This window comes from Panthera pardus, unplaced genomic scaffold (genome assembly GCF_024362965.1).
Source record: "Panthera pardus isolate Hobbes unplaced genomic scaffold, ASM2436296v1 HiC_scaffold_8, whole genome shotgun sequence".
NCBI classification, from domain to species: Eukaryota; Metazoa; Chordata; class Mammalia; order Carnivora; family Felidae; genus Panthera; species Panthera pardus.
The window spans coordinates 6,626,190-6,651,723 of record NW_026527013.1 but is presented as its reverse complement, the minus strand read 5'-3'; the positions used below and the strand labels follow the sequence as shown (position 1 = coordinate 6,651,723).

Sequence of the window (25,534 nt, the reverse complement as noted above, 5' to 3'; positions counted from 1 at the left end):
GTTCTGAAACTCTTCATCACTCTGTACCCATTGGGCAATTACTCACACTTTTCTGGGTCAGTGTGTGTTCTCTTGGCATTTATGAAGCCCTTCTCTATCTGTATTTTCATTCCACTGCCATTGGTGGTGTGGCTCCTCTGAGGCAAGTGGTGGGTCCCACAGTGATGGGCAGACACTGCCCCTGTGCTCATCTAGTGGATAAAGCAGAAAATAAGTAGAAGGAGAGATATCTAAAGTGGTTTCAAATGCAGTAAGGTGATGAGCATAATACATAAGAGATGGGAAAACAGCTTTACCTGGGATACTCCAGCTCTTTGTGGTGGTGATTTCTCAGCTGGGTCCCAACTGGAAACAAGGATTTGGCCCTGAAAACTGTTCCAGGCAGAGGAAACAGCATGGGCAAAGGTCCTCAGGTAGGAATGAACTTGGCATGCTCGGTGAACAGCAAGGAGGCCAATGTGGCTGGAGCAGAGAGAGAGCAAGAGGCAGAGAGAAAGGAGGTGAATTTCCAGACATTTGGATTAGACTTTCCAGAGTCTTGTCAGGAGTTGTTGTTTTTTTTTAATTGTGGTAAAGTACACATACCATAAAATTACCATCTGAACCATTTTTAAGTGTCCAACTCAGTAGTGTTAAGTGTTAAGCACAACTCATATTGTTGTGCAACCAATCTCCAGAACTTGTAAAACTGAAACTCTATACCCATTAAACAGAAGCTCTCAGCTTCCCTCTACCCCCAGATATTAACAATCGCCATTCTACTTTCTGTCTCTATGAATTTGACTACTCTGGGTACGTCATACAAGTGGAATCATATGATATCTGTCCTTTCATGTGTGGTTTATTTCACTGACCACAAAGTCCTCAAGGTCCATCCATGTTGTAGCAGGTGTCAGAATTTCCTTCCCTTTTAAAGCTGAATAATATCCCACTGTATGGATATGTCATATTTTGTTTATCCATTCATCAAGACGCTGGTTTTTACATGGAACAGGCAATGTGAGAGGTACTAGGGGTTCAGTACAACCATGAGCTAGACTGTCGTCCTATTTCCTGACCTCATGGAGGCCACTGTCTGGAGGGAACAGGAACAAATAATAGATGCTCACACTGAGGGCAACCAGGCCTGTGATGGGGGAAGCATGAGGTACTGTGGCAGCCAGAACCCTCTCCTGACCCAGCCTGGGAGGGTTTTTGGAGAAGGAGGAGGTATCTAAGTTGGGACCTGAAAGATGACTGGAAGTTACCCAGGTAAGGAGAGACAGGGAGAAACCTCCAGACAGAAGTCACAGCATGTGCAAAGATCCTGGGGTGAGAGAATGTGGCCAGGTGGAGAAAGTGTGAATGGTTCAACAAGGCTGGAACACAGGATATGAGGTGTGCGGTGACCTCGGGTAGAGAGATGCCACGTGGGCTACAGTCCCCAAGCATCAACCTCTCCTTCCTCAGGTCCGTGAAGAATGGTGCCAAGACGAGGGTGAACATCCTCTGCACCTACCGGCAGCACCCCAGCAGCCCGGGTCTACTTGCCAAACAGGTGTTCCATGAACTGAGCAGGCAGACCCGTGGCATCACCCGGCTGGGCCCCTATTCACTGGACAAGGACAGCCTCTACCTCAATGGTGAGTTGTTCTTCACCCACCTCACTGCTTCTGCTTCCCCATCTCTGGAAACGTTTCTATTAACCACAGGTCAGTTCTCTAGCGGAAACCTTGGGACAAACTCAGGCATGAACCTCAACTCCACACTGACCCCCATCCTCCTACAGTCATTCTGCAAGGCTGTCCTTGATCACACCTATTTTACAGATGTAGAAATGGAGGCTCTGAAAGATTAAGTAATTTGTCCAAGTGGGTGTAGCTGGAGAGGGGTGAAGCCAGGCATGAGCCCCAGCAGTCAGCGTCCAGTGCCTTTAACTCCTAGAAGAGTCTTTTGGGAGAGACATGGGGAAAGAAAATCCCACATCTGTCTCCCCTACCACCTTCTCACCCTTGACCATGGATGGTCTACTCTTCTGGGTGGGACCCCAATGCCGGAACTAAGGTGGGTGTTCTGAACATCTGTGGGGCCCGAGCTTTGGACACACTGGACATCAGCCTAGCATCCAGGAAGGGACAGTGCTTAAGAGGGTGAGCCTTCTCTGGGGTTCTAAGAGGCAGAGCATGGCTGTAGTGAAGTTCATTGGAGTAACTCAGCTTCTCTCCTCTCTGTTTCCAACTTGGGAATGGAGTTTGGCAACTCACACTTTCTTGTCACCATTGCCACGTCAGGTGAGCAGGGGGGACATCCTGGTCCTTTATGATGCCCATTTTAGCAAAGAGGGAGCTGGTACAGAGAAAGGAAGGGTCCTGCCCATGCCCGCAGTAGATTTATGGCCAGTCTGGGTCTTGGTGTTCCGAGTTCATATCTCTTCCCTTCGCCTTGGCCGTTGCAGAGGCCAGGGTAGGATGTTTCCTCCTGTAAACGGCACAAGTTATGTGCTTCTTCTTGCTCACTTGGTCAGTATTCGCCAGCATCTGCTAGAAGCTAGGCACTGTGCCTGGCACCAGGGACACAGACAGGAGGCATGTGCAACCTGTCCTAAGGTAAGCTCCAGAGGTGCAGAGACATTTTTTTCGGTGCCGTATTCCCCAAATGTAATGGAACTTGGTACATAGTAGGTTCTCAATAAATATTTGTTGGATGGAGGGATAGATTGGAGGGAGGATGGAAGGGCAGAGGGTGGGATGAATGGGTATGTGGGGGAATGAGTGTGTGAACATGAATGTGGTGAGAGTCTCATGGGGGCATGCTGGAGAGGTGGACAGGGAAGGGTTGTTTCTAACCGGAAGATCAGGAAATCCTTAATGGTAGAGATGACATTGGAGTCTGGTCTTAGAAGATGCATAGATAGCCACCTGGTACATAGAAAGAGAGGCATCCAGCTGGAGCACCACATGGACAAAGACATGGAATGTCTGGAATTGTTCTGTCCCCTCCCCTTATGTGTGACATTTCTGTTTCCAGGTTATAACGAGCGTGGTCCAGATGAGCCTCCCACAAGTATGTATCTTTGCACCTCATACCCATCTTGAGCCAAGCTTTTCTCCTCACTAACAAAGGGAGCTTGCCCAGTATTGGCTTCATAAACTTTCCACACCCATCTGGGTTGGAGAAAGAAACTTGAGCAAGCATTTCCTATAGGGATGGGGGTTGAGGTCAGATAATGACCTTGTAGTTCGTGCCTCCTGGAAACAAAATCTACAAGGGCCACAAAAGGGGCCTCAATATCAAGCTGCAAATCGTGGTGGCCACTTAGTGGTTTGGCCAAATTTTCCCATTCACTTAGCCAATGGTCCCTTCATCTATCTTTTAACCCATCCATTCTTCCATTCTCCCAGTTATCCTTCTCTTAGACTCTTCCTTCCCTCCTTCCTTCCCTTCTTCTTTTCTTCCTTCCTTCAATCTTTCTTTCCTTCCTTCTTTCCCTTTGTCCATCAATCCATTAATCCATCATCCTTCCTTTCCTTCTTCCTTCTATTCTCTCATCCACCCATCCTTCCATCTCTCCTTCCCCCCTTCATCCATCCTTCATTCGTTCTGTCCTTCATTCATTCTTCCATCTATACATCTTTCATTCTTTCCTTCCTTTCATCCATTCATCCGTCCATTCATCCTTTCTTCCTTTTCCCTGCTTCCCCCATCCCTCATTCATTCTATCCTTCATGTATTCTTCTACCCTTCCTCCATTCTTTCCTTCCTTCCTTCCTTCCTTTCTTCTTTCCTTCCATCCATCCATCCACCCATCCATCCATCCTCTGCCTGTTCACTTTTTGTCCTTTCTGCCTTCTTTTCTTCCATCCATCTCTCTTACTTTCCTTCCTTGTGTTTATTCTTGCTTTCCCTTTTACCCTTCATTTGTTCATTCTTCCTCTGTCCATCCAGGTATGCCATCTGTCTGTCCACCTTTCTTCCCATTCGTCTCTCTGCCTTCTTTGCTTAGTCTCTCTCTTGTTCACCTACCCTTACTCTCTTGGGTTCATTTCATTCATGGGCTCTCTCACCCCTCTGCTCACGCAATTCTTCCTTCCCTTGCTCTCATTTATGGCACACCTGTGAACTCGTGTCTTGGGACCACCATTGCTGGAGTCCAGACAAATGTGGGGAGTTTCTCCCACTCTGTGGGGAGCTCTGTCCCCTCCTGATAACTGCCCTTTCCACAGCTCCTGAGGCAGCCACCACATTCCTGCCTAGTTCATCATCATCTGTGCAACCAGAAGCCACCACAGGTATTTAGGGAATCCTTTTTCTTCCTAAGAGAAATTTTACAGCCCTCCACCTCTACCAGCCAGTTGTAACACAGGGGCTGAGAAGCCAGAGTGTAAAATTCTGGTTTAGGACAGTCATGCCAATCCAAAGATTCTACTGACAATTCAATCTAATGCATACCTTCATGGACCCCCCAGTATTGTGAGATCAACAGACCATTATAACAGTGTGAAATGTTTTGGGGAGAGGGATCTAACATAATTTGGAAGGTAAGGAATTTCTGGAGAAATTTGCACCCAAACTGATTCTTTAAGAATGAGTAGGAGTCATCCAGGCAAATAGGGGATGAAGAGTTTTCCTGGTGTAGGGAATCTGATGAGCAAAGGCTCAGTGGCCAGAAACAGCATAGTATATGGAGAGAATTGAGAGGGATTTAGTTTGCATGAACCATGAACCTTAACCTGGAATAGATGGAGAAGTGAAGCTGAAACACTGGCAAAAACCAGATTGGGAGGGACATTGAGTGCCAGGTCAAGAAGCTTGAACTTAGCACTGAAGGCCAAAGGAAGCCATGGGAAGTGGTGACTATACTGAGATTTTCACTTAAGAAAATTCTTCTAGGGTCTAGTCAGTTAAGTGTCCAACTCTTGATTTGAGATCAGGATATGATCTCACAGTTTAGGAGATCAAGCCCTTCATCAGGCTCTGTGCTGATAGCACAGAGTCTGCTTAGGATTCTCTCTCCCTCTCTCTCTGCCCCTCCCCCATGCTTTCTCTCTCTCTCTCTCTCTCTCAAAATAAACAAGCAGTTTAAAAAAATTTCTGGGACACCTGCATGGTTCAGTCCATTAAACATCCAATTTTGGCTCAGGTCATGATCTTGTGGTTCATGAGTTCAGGCCCCATGTCAGGCTCTGTGCTGACAGCTCAGAGCCTGGAGCCTGCTTCAGATTCTGCATCTCCCTCTCTTTCTCTGCTCCTCCCCTGCTCATGATCTGTCTTTCTGTCTGTCTCTCTAAAAAATAAACATTAAAAAATAAATTAAAAATTAAAAAATTAAAAAATTTTTCCGCTAGAGTTCAGTGCAGAGAACATTCTTTAGATGGGGCATCCAGCAAGTCTGCTAGGATGTTGGTCCAGGTGAGAGAGGATAAGACTTAATCTGGGACAGGATAGAGAGAGGGTGTGTGAGGACCATTCTGTAAGTAGAAATGGTGTTACTTGGAGGGGAGAGAGAAGGAGCTAAGCAACGTGCTGGTTTTGGCTTGGGTGACCACATGGCGGGTGGTGGTGACACTGGAAGAGAAGATGACAGAGTAGGACGAATGCAGAATTTTGATTTGGTCTCAGGCCAGCTGTCAGTAGTCACCGTCTCTCCCCCTCCTTCTCGTAGCTATGGGACACAACCTGAAGACCTTTACACTGAACTTGACCATCTCCAACCTCCAGTATTCAACAGACATGAGCCACAGCTCAGCTACATTCAACTCCACCAAGAGGACCCTGCAGCACCTGGTGAGACCCTGCTCCTAGCAGCTCCTAGTGGGATAAATCCCAGCCAGCCCCTCCTGCTCATCCGCCTCTTCCTTCCTCCCCAGCTTGGATCCTTGTTCCAGAAGAGCAGCCTGGGCCCCTTCTATTCAGGTTGCAGACTAATCTCCCTCAGGTAGGACTTCCTCCTGAGCATTTGCCAGTAGTGACCATTTTGGTGACCAACCCTTTCAGTCTTCCCACTGACCTCCCATTTGCCCTTCCATCCTTTTGGCCCCCATACTGAGGTTTCAGAACCTCTCTTTAAGAGTTCCCACATCCCTCTCTCCCCAGGCCTGAGAAGGATGGGGTAGCCACTCATGTTAACGCCATCTGCACCTATCATCATGACCCCATGGGCTACAGGCTGGACCGAGAACAGCTTTACTGGGAGCTAAGCCAGCTGACCCATGGTGTCACCCAGATGGGCATCTATACCCTGGTCAGGGACAGCCTCCTCGTCAATGGTGAGTGATTTATAGCAATCATTATTTGTCTCTGTTCTATTTTATTTCTTCCTTAACAAGTCAGCCCAAGCTCTGATTGAAGGACACCCTCCCCAAACTCTCCATGGAGAGAGTCTCTCCTGTTATTTCAGGTAAAAAGAGTGAAATTCTTTGACCAAATTAATATAAATAATTTTAATTTGCACTCCAAATGTCTGACTCGTAGATCTCTTGGGACAGGATTTCTTCTATACAAGGTTCCTCCATGCCAGTGGTTCTCACCTGGGGGTAATTCTGCCCCTCAGGAGACACTTGGCAATGTCCGGAGACATTTTGATCACCACAACTGGGGGAGAGTGGTACTGGCACCTAGTGGCTCGAGGCTAGGGGTGTTACTAATGTCCTCCAATGATCAGGGATCCTCACTGCCAAGAGTTACATAGCTCCGAATATCAGTAGTTCTGAGAATGAGAAACCCTGCTCTACATGGGCCTCTGGTCCCTAGATGGGCACCAACTTATCACACGTTATCACAATTATTTAATTGTGTAAGAGTTATTTAAATGTAAGAGTTACATAGCTCCGAATATCAGTAGTTCTGAGAATGAGAAACCCTGCTCTACATGGGCCTCTGGTCCCTAGATGGGCACCAACTTATCACACGTTATCACAATTATTTAATTGTGTAAGAGTTATTTAAATGTAAGAGTTACATAGCTCCGAATATCAGTAGTTCTGAGAATGAGAAACCCTGCTCTACATGGGCCTCTGGTCCCTAGATGGGCACCAACTTATCACACGTTATCACAATTATTTAATTGTGTAAGAGTTATTTAAATGTAAGAGTTACATAGCTCCGAATATCAGTAGTTCTGAGAATGAGAAACCCTGCTCTACATGGGCCTCTGGTCCCTAGATGGGCACCAACTTATCACACGTTATCACAATTATTTAATTATCCAACTCTATGAAATTAAGGTCTCGTAGTCTGGCGATATACCCTCAGTTCTTTATGTGTCAGTACATTGTCATCCCCAATGAGTGAGTAAATGAGTGAACAAATGGGAGATGAGTATCTCAGCCCCCATATTGGGGGATCCACTGTAGTTCACATTTACGCATTCAACAGATGCATAGACAATACCATTCTGTCCCAAGCCATGTGCTGGATACAGAGATGGAACTCGCAGGTTCTCTCCCTGAAAACTAATAATCAAGAGAATGAATGTTATCTAGGGACACACAAACAAGGCAGGGACACTGTTATTAACAGGGTGCCGTGGAAGCACACAGGAGGAGCAAGTCAAGGAGGGCTTCTTGGAAGAGGATATTATGTACCCAGCACTGTAGTAGGTATGGGGACATGGCAAGAACAAGACAGATGGGTCCCTGCTCTCCTGGAGTCTCATCTCATCGAGGTCCTGAAACATGAGTAGGAGATTCCCAGAAAAAGAGGATTGAAAATATTCCAGGAAGCCAGAACTGCCTAAGCACAAGCAGAAAAGCTCAGCTCAGGAGAATCACTGGAAAATTCCAGTTTTCCCCCTCTTTGGGGTGACTTTCCACTAGGAACCCCCCGGCATGTGGGCCTGAATTTGGCTGATTCTGACAGCAGTCATCAGGCCTCTCTCTGTTTGAAAGGGTAAGAGTCTCCACCTCTCTTCTCTTCCTATCATTGGCTCCAGGCTACGCACCCCAGAATTTATCTATTCAGAATGAGTATCAGCTGAATTTCCGCATCCTCAACTGGAACCTCAGCAACTCAGACCCTGCATCCTTGGAGTACACAACCCTGCTGAGAGACATCCAGGACAAGGTGACATCTCTCTCATCTTTCCTGTCTCTCCTTGCCCTCCCCTCCCCCCCCCCCCCCACCATTCCTCTGTCTCACTCACATCCATTAAGTGTTTCAACTCCTCACTTTACCTAATGTGTTCTGGGTTCTCTCAGTTTCCAAAGGTGGTGCTCTGATTGCCTTCCCCCCTTCCCAGATGGGCACACTAAGGCTCAGAAAGGGGAGTGGTGTGCCCAAGATCACACAGTGAGTTAAGGGGCAGAGCCAGGATTTGAACTCACGTCTCCTTTGTCCCAAAGCCTGTGTTCCTTCCATGACTCCAGGAGCTCCTGCCAGCCCCAGGCGATCTCCATCTTACCCTTTATTCTAGGTCACCAAACTCTACAGAGGCAGCCAGCTACAAGACATTTTCCGCTCCTGCCTGGTCACCAACTTGACGTAAGTTGAGGAGGTTGGCAGCACTGGCTGAGCTGGCAGCTTGTGGCTCTGAGCTACCATCCTGGCATACTCCTTGAGCTGGAAGTCAGTGGCATGGTGCCCATGCTCTCCCACGTCCCTGTCAGTTAATCCTACCATCTCCTTTCATAGGTCTTCGGTTGGTGGGGGGGGGTGGGAGGCAGGAAAAGGATTAACTTCCCGGGACCACCAACTCCATTAGCCACCACCTTCTCCTTTCTGGATGCTTTCAACAAATATCAGCCCAATAATAACATTTCCTATGGCCACACACCATCTATGACCATCTCCATTGTTCAGAGGGGAAGCTGAGGCTCAGAGAAACAGTGAACAGCCCAAGAATTGCCCAAGTTGGATTTTAACCCAAGTCTCCGAGGGATGGGTAGAGGAACTGAGACATCTACACTGGGGAGCAGGACAATCATGGGACACAGTGCCAACATTGAGTGTTTCCAAACTTCAGTTCCTTTGGCTTTAAGATGGGGATAATTATAATAATACCTTCCACTGGGGTGATGGTGAGGGAATGTGTATTCACTTCCTAGAGGTGCTCAATAGATGTTCGTTAATTTTATAGTTATTTGTTCTATTCCCAACTCCTAGAAACCTTGTATTTTTGGCCAGGGTCTCTTCTCTAGCCTGAGGGAAGAGGAAGCCAGGTAATTTCTTACTTCTTGCCTGTAGGTCTTTGGCTGTATAAAACGGGAACTCAGGAGACACTACTGGTGTTGGGTGCTGGCTAAGTTCCATGGTCTCTGTCCCTAGGTTGGACTCCATGTTGGTCACCATCAAGGCTCTGTTCTCTTCCAATGTGGACCCCAGTATGGTGAAGCAAGTCTTTCTAGACAAGACCCTGAATGTCTCATCCCACTGGCTTGGTGCCACCTATCAGCTGGCGGATTTGCATGTGACAGGTGTGAGATTGTGGGGTTGGTTTCATGGCTTGAAGAAATGGGGCTTTGAGGAGGAATGGGGCTTCTCTGTAGCAGTGGAATGGATGGAGGCTCTGGAGGGGAAAGGGGGTCTTTCTGGAGGCCCATGTTGATGGACCATGGCAACGGGTCATCCCAACAGGAGGAGGAAAGAAAACATGCAGCAACTGCACCCAAGGGGACAGTCATTTTTACATGTAGATATTTCTAACCCAAAGTGTGGAGTATCCTGCGTGTCCTTCTTAGGCCCTCCAGTTATGAGTCATGTACTGATTGACTGAAGGACTCATTCATGCATTCATTCAACGAATATGTCATGAAAGTAAATAGATGCTGATGATTCACTGTGCTAACTGCTGTAACCAGGTAATTTAAAGAGCCTGTGGGCACTCACAAGGAGAGACACATGGCCCATCTTGGAAAGTTTTCTGGAGGAAGTTATTGAAAAACTGAGATGTAATGGCGAACATAGCCTAGCCAATGGGAAGAGGTGGGGAGTTGAGCTAGCTGTGTTTATAACCTAGAAGATAAAATATTTGGGGAGACTGTAAGGAGTTTGGTGTCACTAGAGCAAACACTTTGGCATGAGAGAAGTGATAGGTAAGGCTATAGATGCAGGCAGGGACTTTCTTGGGTATTGGGATGGTTTGCAGAAGAACACAACACAGAGTTCTGCTTTAGAAAGCACATCTTCTGAGTTCTGTGTAGAGAGTGGATTGGGAGGGGGAGAAAACCAGAGGCAGCAAGACACATTAGGAACCTAGGTCAACAAAGGGGTATGACAGATGTCCCCTGAGGTGATCGGCACCTACACTTGCCATCTGTGCGCCAGAGAAGCCCAGTCTCATCTTCCCCACATGCTAGTGAGCTCTCATAATGCTTAAGGAAGGGTTGGATGGATAGACAGATCAATGGATTCAAAGTGGCCAGGTAGATGGAGATCTTATGTATCCCACCTTTCAGAATCCAACTCAGGTCACATTGCCAAGAATAATTAGACTAGCTGGAATGACTTCTTTGCTTAAATCTTCACCTGTTGGGGACCTCTATACCTTCTTTTTATTATAGAAGTGGAGTCAACAGCTCATCTACCAACAGACAAACCAACAAGCAGTCCCACCTCTCAGCACTTCCAGCTGAATTTCACTGTCACCAACCTACTCTATTCCCAAGACTTATCCCAGCCCAACACCACCAAACACCAGCGGAACAAGAGAAGTATCGAGAATGCGGTGAGAATGGGTTTGTGTCCCATGTAGAGACAGACTGATGGGTAGTCAGAGGGTGATTTTTTGTGACAATTCATCCAGACAGGTTCTTTTGCCCATTTACAAATAAAGAAACAGGCACAGAGAGGTTCAGTAGCTACTCTAGGATCATATAGCTAAGTCACACCCTGGAATGGGATGTCCTTTGGTGCACATACCTGGGCTAGTATTTGTTGAGATAATAAAAAGTAGATGGGGAAGTATGCTCAGTGGCTAAAAATTCTCTGATGCCACTGGGCCTGGAATTCTGACCAAGGGAACATCACCCTGTTTTTCAGCTCAACCAGCTCTTCCGAAACAGCAGCCTGAAGAGTTATTTCTCTGACTGTCAAGTTTTAGCATTCAGGTGAGTTCCAACTCGGGACCTAATCACTCTGGAGACTCCCGCGGTCCTTTAAGTAAAAGTATCCCCATGTCATGGTCTCAGTTTCTAGTTCTTATGGAAGATAGCCCTACGAGCATAAAACTGTTACCTAAAAACCAGCTTGTTCCTAAACCAATGACGCCAACTGGCTTAGAAACTCAAGAGAGCCAGTGTAGACCTCAGTAGACATGGAGGTGGCTGGTGCTGGGAGCCATGGAATATGGAGTGTAGCATCAATGAATGCCTTAAGAAATCAGCTGCTGGAGGGGCACCTGGGTGGCTCAGTTAAGCATCCGACTTCAGCTCAGGTCATGATCTCACAGTTCGTGAGCCCAAGCCCCATATCAGGCTCTGTGCTGACAGCTCAGAGCCTGGAGCCTGCTTCGAATTCTGTGTCTCCCTCTCTCTCTGCTCTTCCCCTGCTCAGGCTCTGTCTCTCTCTCCTTCAAAAATAATTAAAACATTAAAAAGAATTTTTTTTTAAGAAATCATCCGTTGGAGTCGGGATCCATAGAAGATGGGGGTGGGTAGAACCAGATGACTTAGAATCCAGCAGTCTAACCGGGTTACTCAGTAGTATAGCCACTAATCACATGAGGCAATCGAAATTGTTTATACATCTCTTGAGATATGATTCATCTATAAAATGCACCCTTTTGAAGTATACAGTTTAGTGGTATATTTATAGAGTGGTACAACCATCCCACTCTCTAATGGTAGGATGTTTAAAAAAAAAAAAGTCCCGTCCCCATTAGCAGCTGCTACCTATTCTTCCCTCAGCCCCATCCCCTAGCAAACAATAATCTACTTTCTGTCTCTCTGGATTTTCCTATTCTGAACATTCCATTTAAATGGATCAATACACTATGTGGTCTTCTGTGACTGACTTCTTTCACTGAGCATCCTGTTTTCAGGGTTGATCCATGTTGTAGCATGGATAGGTACTCTATTCCTTCCTCTGTGACTGAACAATGTTCTGTTGTATGGATATGCCACTTTTCATTTATCCATCCATTCACTGATGGACATTGGGTTGTCTCCCCCTTTGCCTATTATGAATAATGACCCTGGACCCTATTACGAATAATGAAAAACTTGTGTAAGTCTTTGCATCAGTTTGAGTTTGAAGTTCTTTGGGGCATATACATAGGACTGGTCTTGTAGGGTCATGTGTTAATTTCATGTTAACTTTTGAGGAACTACTGAACTGTTTGCCCAAGAGGCTCTACCATTTGCCATCCCCACAAGCAATGTATGAGGGTTCCAAATTATCCAGGTCTTCACCAACAATTGTTATTATCCTTTTTTTACTCTAATCATCCTAGTGGATGTGAAGTGGTATCTCACTGTGGTTTTGATTTGCATTTTCCTAGTGATTAGTGATGTGGAGCAATTTTTCATGTACTATGGGTCATTTCTGTACCTTCTTTGCAGAAATGTCTATTCAGGTCCTTTACCCAGTTTTGCATTGATTTTCTTTCTAATTGTTGAGTTATAATTGTTCTTTGTGTGTTCTGGATACTACACCCTTATCAGACATATGATTTGCAAATATGTTCTTCCATTTTAGTAGGTTGCCTTTTCACCTTCTAAGTACTACCCTTTGAAACACAATCATTCTTAATTTTGATGACTCTCAATTTATCAATGTTTTCTTTGGTTGTTTGTGATTTTAGTCCCATATCCAAAAAACCATTGTCTAATCCAAATTCACAAAGATTTATTTACACCTAGGTTTTCTTCTAAGGATTGTATCATTATCTCTTACATTTAGGCATTTGATTTATTTTGAATTAATTTTTGTATATGTTGTGAGGTACGGGTCCAATTTCATTCTTTTGTATGTGGATATCTAGTTGTCTTAGTACCATATGTTAAAATTTTTTTAACATTTATTCATTTTTGAGAACAGAGAGAGACAGAATGCGAGCGGGGGAGGGGCAGAGAGAGGGAGACACAGAATCCAAAGCAGGCTCCAGGCTCTGAGCTGTCAGCACAGAGCCCGAGGTGGGGCTCGAACCCACAAACCTTGAGATTATGACCTGAGCCGAAGTTAGGCACTCAACCGACTGAGCCACCCAGGTGCCCCATCAGTACCATTTGTTAAATAGACTATTCATTCCCTATTATCTTGGCAACCTTGTTGAAAATCAGTGTCCATGATTGCATGAGTTTTTTATGGATTCTGAATTCTATCCCACTGATCTATATGTCTATCCTTATACTAGTGGCAACTGTTTTTATTACTGTAGCTTGGTATAAGTTTTGAAATTGGGAAATCGAGTTCTCCAACTTTGTACTTTCTCCATATTGATTTACCTATTTGAGGTCCCTTGCAACCCCATATGGGTTTTAGAATCAGCTTATTAATTTCTGTAAAAGAGTCAGCTGGGATTCTGATAGGGATTGCATTTTATCTGTAGATCAGTTTGGGGAGTATTGACATTTCAACAATAATAAATCCTCAGTCTATGAACATGGGATACGTTTCCATGTATTTAGGTATTTTAAAATTTCTTTCAACATGTTTTATAGTTTTCAATGTACAAATCTCACAATGTTTTTGTTAAATTTATTCCTACATGTTTTGTATTTTGTTCTTTGATGCTGTTATAAATGGAATTGTTTTATTTCATTTTTAAGAATGTTAATTGCTAGGGGCACCTGAGTGGCTCAGTTCGTTGAGCATCTGACTTGGGCTTGGGTCATGATCTCACAGCTCATGGGTTGTGCTGATGGCTTGGAGCCTGGGGCCTGCTTTGGATTCTGTGTCTCCCTCTCTCTGTGCCCTCCCCCACTCACTCTGTCTCTCTCTCAAAAATAAATAAACATTAAAAAATTTTTTTAAAGAATGTTAATTGCTAGTGTATATAAATACAATGATTTTTGTACATTGGTCTTATATCCTACATTCATGCTGAACTAATAGTTTTCAGCTATGTGTGTCTGTGTCTGTGAGTGTGTATTAGGATTTTCTATATTTAATAACATGTCATCTGCAAATAGAGATAATTCTACATCTTTCCTTTCCATCTGAATTTTTATCATTTCTTTTTCTTGCCTGATTATTTTATTAGAATTACATCTATTAAAATGTAAATAGGACATGAAATGAAGGAAGACAACACTGTCTTGTCCCCAATCTTAGGGGAAAACTTTCAGTCTTTCACCATTGAGTATGATTTTATCTGTGAGTTTTTCACAGATGCTATTTTTCAGGTTGAGCAACTTTACTTTCTATTCCTAGTTTGTTGTTGTTGTTGTTTTTTAATCATAAAGGATGTTGTATTTTCTCATATTCTCCTTTTGGATGTGTTTGAGATTGGGTGGCATTTGTCCTTTATTAATATGCTCTATTTCACTGACAATTTTTTAAGATATTAAGCTAGCCTTTTAGCTAGAGGTGAGAGATTAAGGCCTACTCAAATATTTCCTAGGTATTCACACAACCCCACACACTTGTGACTTTCTAGATCCCCACAAACATATTGGAGCTTTTCAAAACCCCTCAGGGACATCTCATTCCCTACTTCTTAAAAACTTTTTGGCTCACCTCTTGCCTGCCTCAACTGTTACTGCTTCCTCAGGCAGCTGCCATGTTAAACAATAATCACTGATTGTTTTGGGCAAGTGCCCTGAGAATAGGCTTCCCTGACCGAAAAAGTTCGGAATCAAATAAAGTCAAATCTTGAAAATGGGGCTTTCTAAAAGGAATCTCCAGACAGGTCAAATATTGAAAAGTCAGTGGGAATGGGTTGTTTTTGGGAATTCCAAACACATTATGGCTACTAGGCTGCTGGTTTTCACAGCTACCATGGTTCTCATACTGCTGGTTTTCAAAGCGTCTAGGGATATTGTGAGAGCAGCCTGGAAATAATGCAAGTTCCAATGCCATGTAGCTTGCTCCTTTTACCAAGATTCAGCCATTTTTTTCCTCAACTAAATGATCCTCAGATTATTGCAAACCTTTGGTTAATGAAAAGGTTGATTTTGGCCATTCTTGCCAGTATTCTCAATGATTTTATGCAGTTTTGGAAGTCCTTAGTCCAAATGTTTCAAATGTGTTCTCCCCGTGGCTATTTATTTATTAATTCATTAAATTAAATTAAATGAGATATTCAGTTACTCACCCATAGTACCATACTTTAAGTGTTCAACAGCAACATGGGTCTAATAATGACTGTATTTTGATATTTAGGCACAAATGTTTGTATCATTGCAGAAAGTCCTTTTGGACATGACTTCCTTCTAGAAGCAGGGTAGAATTCAAGATACCCTTGTTCATCCCTTTTGCCCTTCCAGGTCTGTCCCCGACAGCAACCACACTGGGGTGGACTCCATCTGTAACTTTTCACCATTGGCTCGGAGACTGGACAAAATTGCCATCTATGAGGAGTTCTTGAGGCTGACCCGAAATGGTACCCAGCTGCAGAATTTTACCCTGGACAGAAACAGTGTCCTTGTGGATGGTAAGGCATCCTGGTCATTGGGGCAGGAGTGGAGGGTTCCAACTTCCACACATGGGGCTCTTCCTGGGAATCTGGAGACCTGAACTTTTTCTGGAGCATTGAACTTTTTTTAGGCTGCCAGGAAATGGCATAGTCTCCCAGGCTTTATCCACCATCGAAGGAGACGAAAGGACACCCTGTGGGATATTGGAGATACTTGCTCTCTCGGAGATAGCTCTGTGACTTCAGGCTGGTCACTTCCCTTCTCTGGAATTCTGTCTCTCATCTCTGTACTGAAGTCACTTGGCAAGACAGTCAGTAAGGGCCTCTGGCTCCAAGCTGTGTGTGAGCCAGCCTTGACGGACATAGGGGATGGACCTCTTTTCTTCCTGACAGGCTGTATAAAAACAGCCAATGGACCTGACATGGCCCACGGGCTGTCATTTGCCAAGTTTTGCTCTAGATCAGCACCATGCAGAACTTTCTGCAATGATGGATTGTTCTATATGTGTGCTGTCTAGTACAGCAGACATATGTGACCATTGAGTACTTGAAGTCTGGCTAATGTGACTGGCTTTTACAGTTACCGAGTTTTAATGTTACCAAGATACCATATTTTTAATTTTATTTAATTAAAATTATTTTTTTATTTTAGTTAACATACAGTGCAGTATTGGTTTCAGAAGTAGAAGTCAGCGATTCATCACTTACATACAATAGCCAGTCCTTATTACAAGTGCCCTTCTTAATAGCCATTACCCATCTAACTTATCTCCCAGCCACCTCCCTCCTTCCACCCTCAGTTTGTTCTCTCTCATTAAGAGTCTCTTGTGGTTTGTTGGAAAAAAGAAAAAAAAGAAAAATTAAACTTATTTTTAAGAAGCCACTTGTAGCTGCTCCATATTGGACAGCACATCTATAAGAAATTGGCTAGGGAGAGGGTGTATACTAGGGGGGCCTGAAACCTGCCCCCATGCCCAGTGGGTACTATGTGTCCCTACCCTCATGGGGTTTATGTTGCAGTTGGCAATAACAAGAATAGGCAATTGAAAATTATAAATTATTTAATGTGAAATAATTCATACTTGGGAGTGGTGATCAGAGAAGCCTTCCTGGAGGAAATTACACTGAAGGTGAATCCTGGAAGGTGGGTATAAAGCAACTTGGTAAAGGAGAAGGGGGTGAATGTGTTTGTAGGCAGAGAAGAGAGCATTTGGGAATTTACAAATTTAGAGACATCCCTTGGGCTTACCAACTAGGATGACCCATTCTCCCCCAAACTATCATAAGATGGCTCAGCCCAATTTCGGTCCTCCTTGTCCACTGGTATGAATTTGATTTAATTAATTACACCCCTGTAGTGTGATAATAGCCTTGGATTAGGTAGCCTTTTTAGAGAAAAATGGGTCAACATCATAATTCCTACTTCAACATTTCAGTGAAAATATGAAGCAAGGGTGGTGAGTGCTGATAATTTATACATTGGATGAAATAATGTTTTAATCGGGTGAGATATGCATTGTTAAACCTAGGTGATGTATGTTCATGATATTCTATGTTTCTGTGCATTTGAAAAGTTTTATTTAAAAAGCATAAAACAAACTCACGTGCATTCTCCATTTCATTCACTTCCAGGGTATTCTCCCAACAGAAATGATGTCTTGACTGAGAATTCAGGTAAGCCTCAAAGAAGCTCCAACCCAGATTGGGGAGGGAATGTCTTGATGCTGTACCTGGTCAAAGAGACCCATGTACCCAGAGTCATAGATGATGATGAAAGGTGGCCAAGGCACGTCAGGGACTGTTAGGCACAACGCAGGGATGCCAGGAGCCCTGGGAAATGACAGGAGGAGGCTAACACCAGCCCTTGTCTCCCCAGACCTCCCCTTCTGGGCCATCATCCTCATTTGCTTGGCGGGACTCCTGGTACTCATCACATGCCTAATCTGCTGTTTCCTGGTAAGTAAGGAAGGGTTGCTTGTCTTTTTATCATTGGGTTGTAAGAATTCTTTATATTTTATAAATACATGTTATTTGCTGGGGATATGTTTTGTGATTTTTTTCTCCCAGTCTGTGTGTGGCTTGCTTTTTCCTTTTTTTTTTTAATGTTTTTTTATTATTTATTCTTGAGAGAGTTAAAGAGACAGAGCACGAGTGGAGGAGGAGCAGGGAGAGGGAGACACAGAATCTGAAGCAGACTCCAGAGTCTGAGCTGCCAGCACAGGGCCCAATGTGGGGCTCAAAGTCATGAACCACAGGACCTGACCTGAACTGAAGTTGGACACTTAACCAAATGAGCCACCCAGGCACCCCAACTTTTTCCTTCTTTAAAACAACATTAGTCATTAGGGAAATGTAAATGAAAGTCATAATGAGGTATTGTGACACACAAGGGTGGCTAAAATTAAAAAGACTGACTATAATAATTGTTGGTGAAGATGAGGAACAACCGGAACTCTCAAATAGTGAGAAATAGCTTGGATGCATCTTTAAAGGTCACGTACACCTGCCCAGCCTTTCCACTCCTAGGAATTCATGCAAGAAAAATAATAAAATATCCTTTGGATAGGGGCGCCTGGGTGGCTCAGTTGGTTGAGCGTCTGACTTCAGCTCAGGTCACGATCTCGTGGTCTATGAGTTCGAGCCCCGCGTTGGGCTCTGGGCTGATGGCTCAGAGCCTGGAGCCTACTTAGCAGCACTCTCAACAATAGCCAAATTATGGAAAGAGCCTAAATGTCCATCAACTGATGAATGGATAAAGAAATTGTGGTTTATATACACAATGGAATACTACGTGGCAATGAGAAAAAAATGAAATATGGCCTTTTGTAGCAACGTGGATGGAACTGGAGAGTGTGATGCTAAGTGAAATAAGCCATACAGAGAAAGACAGATACCATATGGTTTCACTCTTATGTGGATCCTGAGAAACTTAACAGAAACCCATGGGGGAGGGGAAGGAAAAAAAAAAAGAGGTTAGAGTGGGAGAGAGCTAAAGCATAAGAGACTGTTAAAAACTGAGAACAAACTGAGGGTTTATGGGGGGTGGGAGGGAGGGGAGGGTGGGAGATGGGTATTGAGGAGGGCACCTTTTGGGATGAGCACTGGGTGTTGTATGGAAACCAATTTGACAATAAATTTCATATATTAAAATAAATAAATAAATAAAAATAAAAATAAAATATCCAAAATTCCAAAAAAAAAAAAAAAAATCCTTTGGATAAATACCTAGTAGTACAATTGCTGGGTTATAGGGTAGTTCTATTTTTTTTTTTTTAGTAACCTCCATACTGTTTTCCAGAGTGGCTGCACCAGTTTGCATTCCCACCAGTCATGCAAAAGTGTTCCCCTTTCTCCACATCCTTGCCAACATCTGTTGTTTTCTGAATTGTTAATTTTAGCCACTCTGACAGGTGTGAGATGGTATCTCATTGTGGTTTTGATTTGTATTTCCCTGATGATGAGTGACATTCAACATCTTTTCATGTGTCTGTTAGCCATCTGGATTTCTTCTTTCAAAAAGTGTCTGTTCATGTCTTTTGCCCATTTCTTCACTGGGTTATTTGTTTTTTGGGGTGTTGTGTTGGTAAGTTCTTTATAGATTTTGGTTACTAACCCTTTATCCAATATGTCATTTGCAAATATCTTCTTCTATTCCATTGGTTGCCTTTTAGTTTTGTTGATTATTTCCTTTACTGTGCAGAAAATAATAAAAGAAAAGAAAAGAAAAGAAAATCTATACCAAGTCATGTACACAAATGTTCATAGTAACTTTTATTTTACTAGCCAAAAACTGAAAACAACCCAGAAGTCCATCAACAGGTGAATAGACAAACAAACCGTGATCTATCACCTGATGGAATATTACTCAGCAATAAAAAGGAATGAATTATAAATACATGCACTGACATGTATAAATCTCAAAATAATAATGTGGAGGGAAAGAAGCCAGATAACAATGAATACATAGTTTATGATCCTGTTTATAAGCAAATTGTTGAATGTAAGCTAATCTATAGGGATATCAATCAGATCAGGGGTTGCCTGGGAATGAGAATGTGCTTGCAAATGGCAAGAAAGGAGTGATTACAGAGGGGCTCGAAGACACTTTTGGGGATGAGGAGCACTCCTTGTCTTGATTGTGGTGATGGTTCAAATTATAATCAAAACTTATCAAATCATTTGCTCTACATGTATGCGTTCATTGTACATCAGTTATACCTCAATTAAGCTAGAGGGGGTGTGTGTGGAAGGAGAAGAAGGGAGAGGGGGTGAATGAGTGAGATGGAGAGAGGGAGGGAGAGGGTATGAATGGGATATCAGACAAAATGGTAGAAAAACAAAGTTAAAGGGAAGAGAGAAGATGAGAAAGAGATAAAAGAGAGACAAAGCAGGGCGCCTGGGTGGCTCAGTCGGTTAAGCATCTGACTTTGGTTCAGGTCATGATCTTGTGGTCCGTGAGTTTGAGCCCCGTGTCAGGCTCTGTGCTGACCGCTCAGAGCCTGGAGCCTGTTTCTGGTTCTGTGTCTCCCTCTCTCTCTGACCCTCCCCCGTTCATGCTCTGTCTCTCTCTGTCTCAAAAATAAACGTTAAAAAAAAATTTTTTAAAAGAGAGACAAAGCAGTGGCACCTGGGTGGCTCACTCGGTTAAGTGTCCAACTCTTGATTTTGGCTCAGGTCTTGGTCTCGTGCTTCATGGGTTCCAGCCCCACATCGGGCTCTGTACTGACAGTGAGAGCCTACTTGGGATTCTCTCTCTCCCTCTCTCTCTGCTCCGCCCACTCATTCTGTCTCTCTCTCAAAAATAAATAAATGAACTTAAAATTTGTTTAAAAAAAGAGGGACAAGGGAAAGGAAAAGAAGGAGTAAGAGAAAATTATGTCGAGAGAGATATAGGAGGCAAGCCTCTGTGGCTTTGGCCATCTCCGTCCCCGGAGTCCCATGTAGCAGATCAGACCATTCTCATGCCCTCTCCTTGCCCTTGCAGGTCACCATCCGCCTGCGGAAGAAGGAGGGAGACTACGAGGTTCAGCAACAGAGCCTGGGCTATTACCTGCCACACCTAGACCTGAAGTTGCAGTGAGCTCTGCCTGCGGCTCCAAGGGAGCTTGGCTGGAATAGAAATAAACCACATTGGTCGGACACAGCCTCTGAGCCCTTCTTGACTTGGCCCCTAACTAGTTCCCAGGGGACAAAGATGAAAGGTTTCCCCTTTCACTAAGTCCTCAAAGGGCAACTGCAACCCTGTCTTTTGGTTTTATGCCATTTCGTCCCTCAAGGGCACTAGAACTGGCAAAAAAAAAAAAAAAAAAAAAAAGATTCACAGACACTGTCATTATATAAAATCAACATCCCACCTCAGTGTGAGGTTTCTCTTCCTAGAAACCTGGGAGCACACCTCCCCTTGCCTCTGTGCCAGCCATCACTGCCATCTCTGTTCCTCCATCTTGCCCCACCCCCAAAGTTCCCCTTACACCGCCTCATTCCCTGAAGCTCAGGTGCACCAGGACTTCCATACCAGTCTACCTCAGGGGCTCCTCTCCTATCATGGGTCCCCCATGATGGGAAATGGTCCAAGAAGGAAACGAGCGAGTCATAAATGACTCCATGATCAACTTTGGGACTTGGAGCTGGGATCACTAGGTATCCAGAAAGCCTCAGTCCCCAGAGTAATACCAAGACTGGAGAGAGATACTGGGTCTGCTTTGGATCTAAAGACAAATAAAGCTCATTGGGGAAAAAAATCTAAAGACAAAGCCAGACAGTCTTTCTTCATCCAACAAGATAGAGCAGGGGCTCCCCAGGAAGCAGCCTAGAGTGACCCAGGGTCAGGGAGCTATGCTGTCCTGCCTTGGGTTCGTGGGAACAGATGGCCCAATCTCTACGCAGTTTGCAGACGATCACGGCTGAAGACACAAGGGCTGAGAAGTAACAGCGATACCACCATTCGTACTTACTTGGTGTGAGGTTCACATCCTCAGTCCCAAGCAGTCTCTGAGAATGTCTTCTCTGGAGATTATAATAATAATAACAAGAGTATTGTTACTGACTACTTAATATCTACTAAGCAACATGACTGGCAAGCTCTGCGTGCACGATCTCACTTAAACTCACCATCCCTGACAGCTGCACTCCCATTTTATAGCTCATGATATGGACACTTGGAAAGACTAAGCAGCGAGGAAGGAAAAAATTACTAAGAACCTAAATTAAACACTTCACCACACTATCTTTCAAAGAAAAAGATAAAAGCACTTTCTGAAATACAGACAGACTCAACGTTGACCTGCCACAGGCCTTCAGTGATAGAACCAGTAGAGAATGTTCATCAGGAAGCAGAAATGTGAACCCAGAAAAATGTAACAAGAGTCATGAGGAAAGGAGAGAAAATCAGTGTATCTAAATCAGTTATTTTTTTAAATTTTTTAATGTTTATTTTTGAGAAAGAGAGAGAGAGAGAGAGAGAGAGACATAGCATGAGTGGGGGAGGGGCAGACAGTGAGGGAGACATAGAATCTGAAGCAGGCTCCAGGCTCTAAGCTGTCGGCACAGAGCCCGACACAGGTCTCGAACTCACAAGCAGCAAGATCATGACCTGGGCCGAAGTCAGATGCTCAACTGACTGAGCCCCCACCCAGGTCCCTCAAGATTCAATCTTAAAATAACTCCTTTTTAGGGAAGATAGAAATACTACAAATATTCTGTTATTTTCTATCAATTCATTCTCAGAAATTGATGAGTCCATGAGACAAAATAAGTAATGATGGAAGGGATTTGAATATTGCCACAGGTTAGTTGGGCAGACAATTAAATCCCAACAAGCAGTGGCTCACTGATAGAGTAAAGATGCTGAGAACAGTCCCTCTTGACATCATGATCCCCAAAATGGCACATCAATTTTCATGGATCAAATTTTCAACACGTACAGGTATTTAAAAAATGGGAAGTCTCTTATTTCTTCTTTCTGTTGACCTCTGAGTTCACATGCAACAAAGAACAGAAAAATAGAGACCTACAGACATATCTTCTTTGAGAGCATAGATATAACAGCTTTAATGAAATATTATGTTGGAATCTGTTGGAATATTACACAAAATTAACTAGGCAGGTTTTACTCTGTGAGGCCAGAACACTAAATAATCCCGTGACTTTGATAACTCGGTTGACTTGAAAATACAAATAAATGACACAGTAAAGAAAGTAAAGGAAGACAAGAGTACAATACAGAAAGGAAAGATCTCCTTTCTCCCCTCACCGGAAACCCAATCTCGCAGCTCAAAAAAAAATCGCTGTCTCCATTGTGTCACACAATACAATTTAATACAAGGAAAGTATTGGTACATACTTAAGTTTCAGGGGCTCAGAGCACGAAGACACAATGGACACTGCAAAGAGACATTAATAAAGTGCTGTGCTGCATTCCATCTACACAGGGCTCTCCTTTTCTTCGTGGTGTTTTTCGAGATGTCCTTCTTGGCCCCTCACTTTTTCTGCCTCGCTAGCGAGTCTGTCTATAGCCAGTGCTGTAGCCAGCCTTTCTCTTGCCGTCTTCACTTTCTTTTCTTGTTTCTTGATATCCTCCTCAGTCACCAGAAATTGTTTGCACATGAGCTGCGGGATACCCAGACCAGCTTCTGGAATCATCTTGGCCAAATCCGAAGAGCTGGCAAGGATGGGCATGGGGCTCGAGTTCGGGCCACCTGCAAGAACACCTGGCAGATAGCCACCTGTGCACTGAGGTGCGAGCTTTTGCAAGGCTTTGGCAAGGTCCAAAGTGCTTAATGGTTCCCCTGTGCTGCTGCAGGCCTGGAGACCTTGCAGTCTCTTTTGCCAGCAAACCTGTTGGGGCTTATCCAAGGTTCCCTCCCAGTGATGGCATCTGACCTCGTTGCCAGGATGGGCTGTGATTCTGGTAACTGGCGTCTTAAATACATAACTGGACATCCTCAAAGGGATTGAGACACTTAAGCGAGACTTCAGTTTGGATTGGTTTCCACAATCATGTTGCTTCCTCTGTGAAGTCTTGACCATCATACTTCTTTTCCTTTTGCCCTATAAAAATAAGTCATGATATTGGATTAAAATGATAAATGAGGCCTGCCTTCTTAGGAGCATTCTATTTGGTATCTTGTACATCCACCTTCCTTCTCTACCTTTGGGGATAGGTCTGACTTGTGTCCTGGGACATCATCAAATAAATTTGTGTCAGAACCAGAAAGTTCAAGGTTAAAACTCAGGATCTACTCCAGATCGTTTCTCCTCCATGGTTTTGTAAGATGCTCTCTGTTACGATTTATTCTCACTTGTGCTTGTCACTCTCAACCACACAATTCCTGGTCCTCCCTCTCTGGACACACAGTTACTTAGTCTTTCTCTAAGTCTCCAACCCCACCATCCTTCTGTGTTATGTGACTATTCATTTGGTCACCCATGGACCTCTTTGTTTTCATAGCTCCTTCAGAGCTTAAACCAATAATGAAATTATCATCTGCCCCATTCTTAGCAACTCGCTCCTATATCCCAGACATTTACGTCAACTGAAATGGCCATGACCAAAAATAAATAATTCAGAAAACATATTCACACACCATAAATTCCTCATTTTCAGTTTTCACTCAAACACTCATACAATAGTTACCTGTCCCTCAAGATCGGAAGTGATGCCAGATCACCGTATCTTCACCTTACTTTCTCCCCTATCCCTATCACTCCTGGATTCCATGGTCTATGATCTCAATAATTCCCTTGGAATAATCCAGAATTCTTTAACACTTGTCATATCTGCCTTATAAAACTTCGAATCTGAAAGACCCTGTTTATCTGCTATGCTAGATACTGCTGGTCTTATAACTACTGAGAAGAGCACACATATTTTGGTACCACTATAAATCCAAAATCACCTGCCTCCCCTGCGAAGCATCCGTAATGTCTGGAAATTTTACTTTATTTTCATGTGTTGGCATTTTTATTCCCTGTTTTTTCACAAGGCTTGTTTCAAACATTCCCTACTTTTCTTTCTGCTTCATACCTATTTAAGATCCCCTAACTTGCCTGATATTTCGATAAGGCTCTTTCTATTCCTTCCCCTTTGTTGTGAGCTGCTGAGAAAAGGCCCTCTACATCATGTGCCTCTGGAGCCTCATCTTCAAGAACCTTCTCAGACTACCCCCACCCTTGTGTGTGCCCTCACCATTCTGTGGGTTTTGCCTTGGTAAGGTCACAATGACTCCTTTGTTACTAGACCCAGTAGGAACTTTTCAGTGTTCATATGACATGATCTTTAAGTGGAAAACTTTTAAGTATGTTTGCAGCAACTTACATACGGGACTCCTATTTCACAGCTGTGAGTCATTTACAATGTAAATATAGAGCAGGTACATCCAATAAAACTCAATTTACAAACCGAGGTTGTGTTGTGAGTGCAAACTGGATTTCTGATAGCACACAAAAATACGTCAACTATCTCTATTAATTTCTACACTGATTGCATGCACAGATGAAAATATCTTGGCGATAATGTTTTAAAATATGCTATTAAGATTAGTTTCACGTGTTTATTTTTAGCTTTTTAAAGGTGGCTGCTAAATAAAAATTTCAAGTCCGTAGTAAAGAGTGCTTAGCGGTCCTACTGACAGCACTTTTTAAGCCATGTGTAAAAATAAAGCCCAGAGCAAAACGTCTGGGAAAAATTTTCCCAAGGAGAGGGGTCTACCTTGACCCCACGGCAAGATGCAGAACACACACACACACACACACACACACCGAAGCAGACATCGGCCCCAGAATACCACCACTATTTCTCAAATGCCATGAGGTTTCCCTCCCACACAGTCCAAACTGGACTTGATCTCAAGAGAGACGTTGGAAGTTTACATAATTTACCAATTAGGAAGAGCCAAACCAGAGACTAAGCATCAAGACTTTTTGTGACTTGTCCATCCTTGGCTTCTCTTGTAAATTCAATAGGTTTGGAAATATTTTTCAGGGAGGGTCATTTTTAAAAACACACAGTAAATGTAAATAATAATTACTGTAGCCAATACTTGA

At 43.7% G+C, this 25,534-nt stretch overlaps 2 protein-coding genes across 5 annotated transcripts in view; one reads left to right on the top strand and one right to left on the bottom strand.

Annotated features, from left to right (window-relative positions):
• LOC109254162 (mucin-16-like) overlaps positions 1 to 20,629 on the top strand; it is a 93,829-nt gene extending 73,200 nt beyond the window's left edge. Inside the window, exons 42-56 of one of the 3 annotated variants that reach the window (XM_019427842.2) lie at positions 1,450 to 1,622; positions 3,007 to 3,042; positions 4,203 to 4,268; positions 5,642 to 5,763; positions 5,847 to 5,914; positions 6,073 to 6,245; positions 7,910 to 8,040; positions 8,390 to 8,457; positions 9,241 to 9,389; positions 10,476 to 10,639; positions 10,954 to 11,021; positions 15,342 to 15,508; positions 17,123 to 17,164; positions 17,367 to 17,446; positions 20,475 to 20,629. In XM_019427842.2, the coding sequence (XP_019283387.2) occupies positions 1,450 to 1,622; positions 3,007 to 3,042; positions 4,203 to 4,268; positions 5,642 to 5,763; positions 5,847 to 5,914; positions 6,073 to 6,245; positions 7,910 to 8,040; positions 8,390 to 8,457; positions 9,241 to 9,389; positions 10,476 to 10,639; positions 10,954 to 11,021; positions 15,342 to 15,508; positions 17,123 to 17,164; positions 17,367 to 17,446; positions 20,475 to 20,570 (1,603 nt within the window). In that variant the 3' untranslated portion in view covers positions 20,571 to 20,629. Of the gene's footprint in view, positions 1 to 1,449; positions 1,623 to 3,006; positions 3,043 to 4,202; positions 4,269 to 5,641; positions 5,764 to 5,846; positions 5,915 to 6,072; positions 6,246 to 7,909; positions 8,041 to 8,389; positions 8,458 to 9,240; positions 9,390 to 10,475; positions 10,640 to 10,953; positions 11,022 to 15,341; positions 15,509 to 17,122; positions 17,165 to 17,366; positions 17,447 to 20,474 lie in introns of those variants that run through there. The other 2 variants (XM_053896636.1, XM_019427843.2) reach the window with 2 other exon arrangements.
• A 2,156-nt stretch (positions 20,630 to 22,785) lies between these two features.
• Positions 22,786 to 24,642, bottom strand: LOC109254173 (methyl-CpG-binding domain protein 3-like 1). Of its 2 annotated transcripts, none has more exons than XM_019427871.2 (2): positions 24,539 to 24,642; positions 22,786 to 23,539 (listed from the first exon to the last, which is right to left on the bottom strand). In XM_019427871.2, the coding sequence occupies exon 2, from the start codon at positions 23,519 to 23,521 to the stop codon at positions 22,913 to 22,915; it is 609 nt and encodes a 202-aa protein (XP_019283416.2). In that variant the 5' UTR covers positions 23,522 to 23,539; positions 24,539 to 24,642; the 3' UTR covers positions 22,786 to 22,912. The 2 variants fall into 2 exon arrangements, with proteins under 2 accessions (XP_019283416.2, XP_019283415.2); XM_019427870.2 differs by lacking the exon at positions 24,539 to 24,642 and adding an exon at positions 24,126 to 24,532.
• Positions 24,643 to 25,534: the final 892 nt, after the last annotated feature.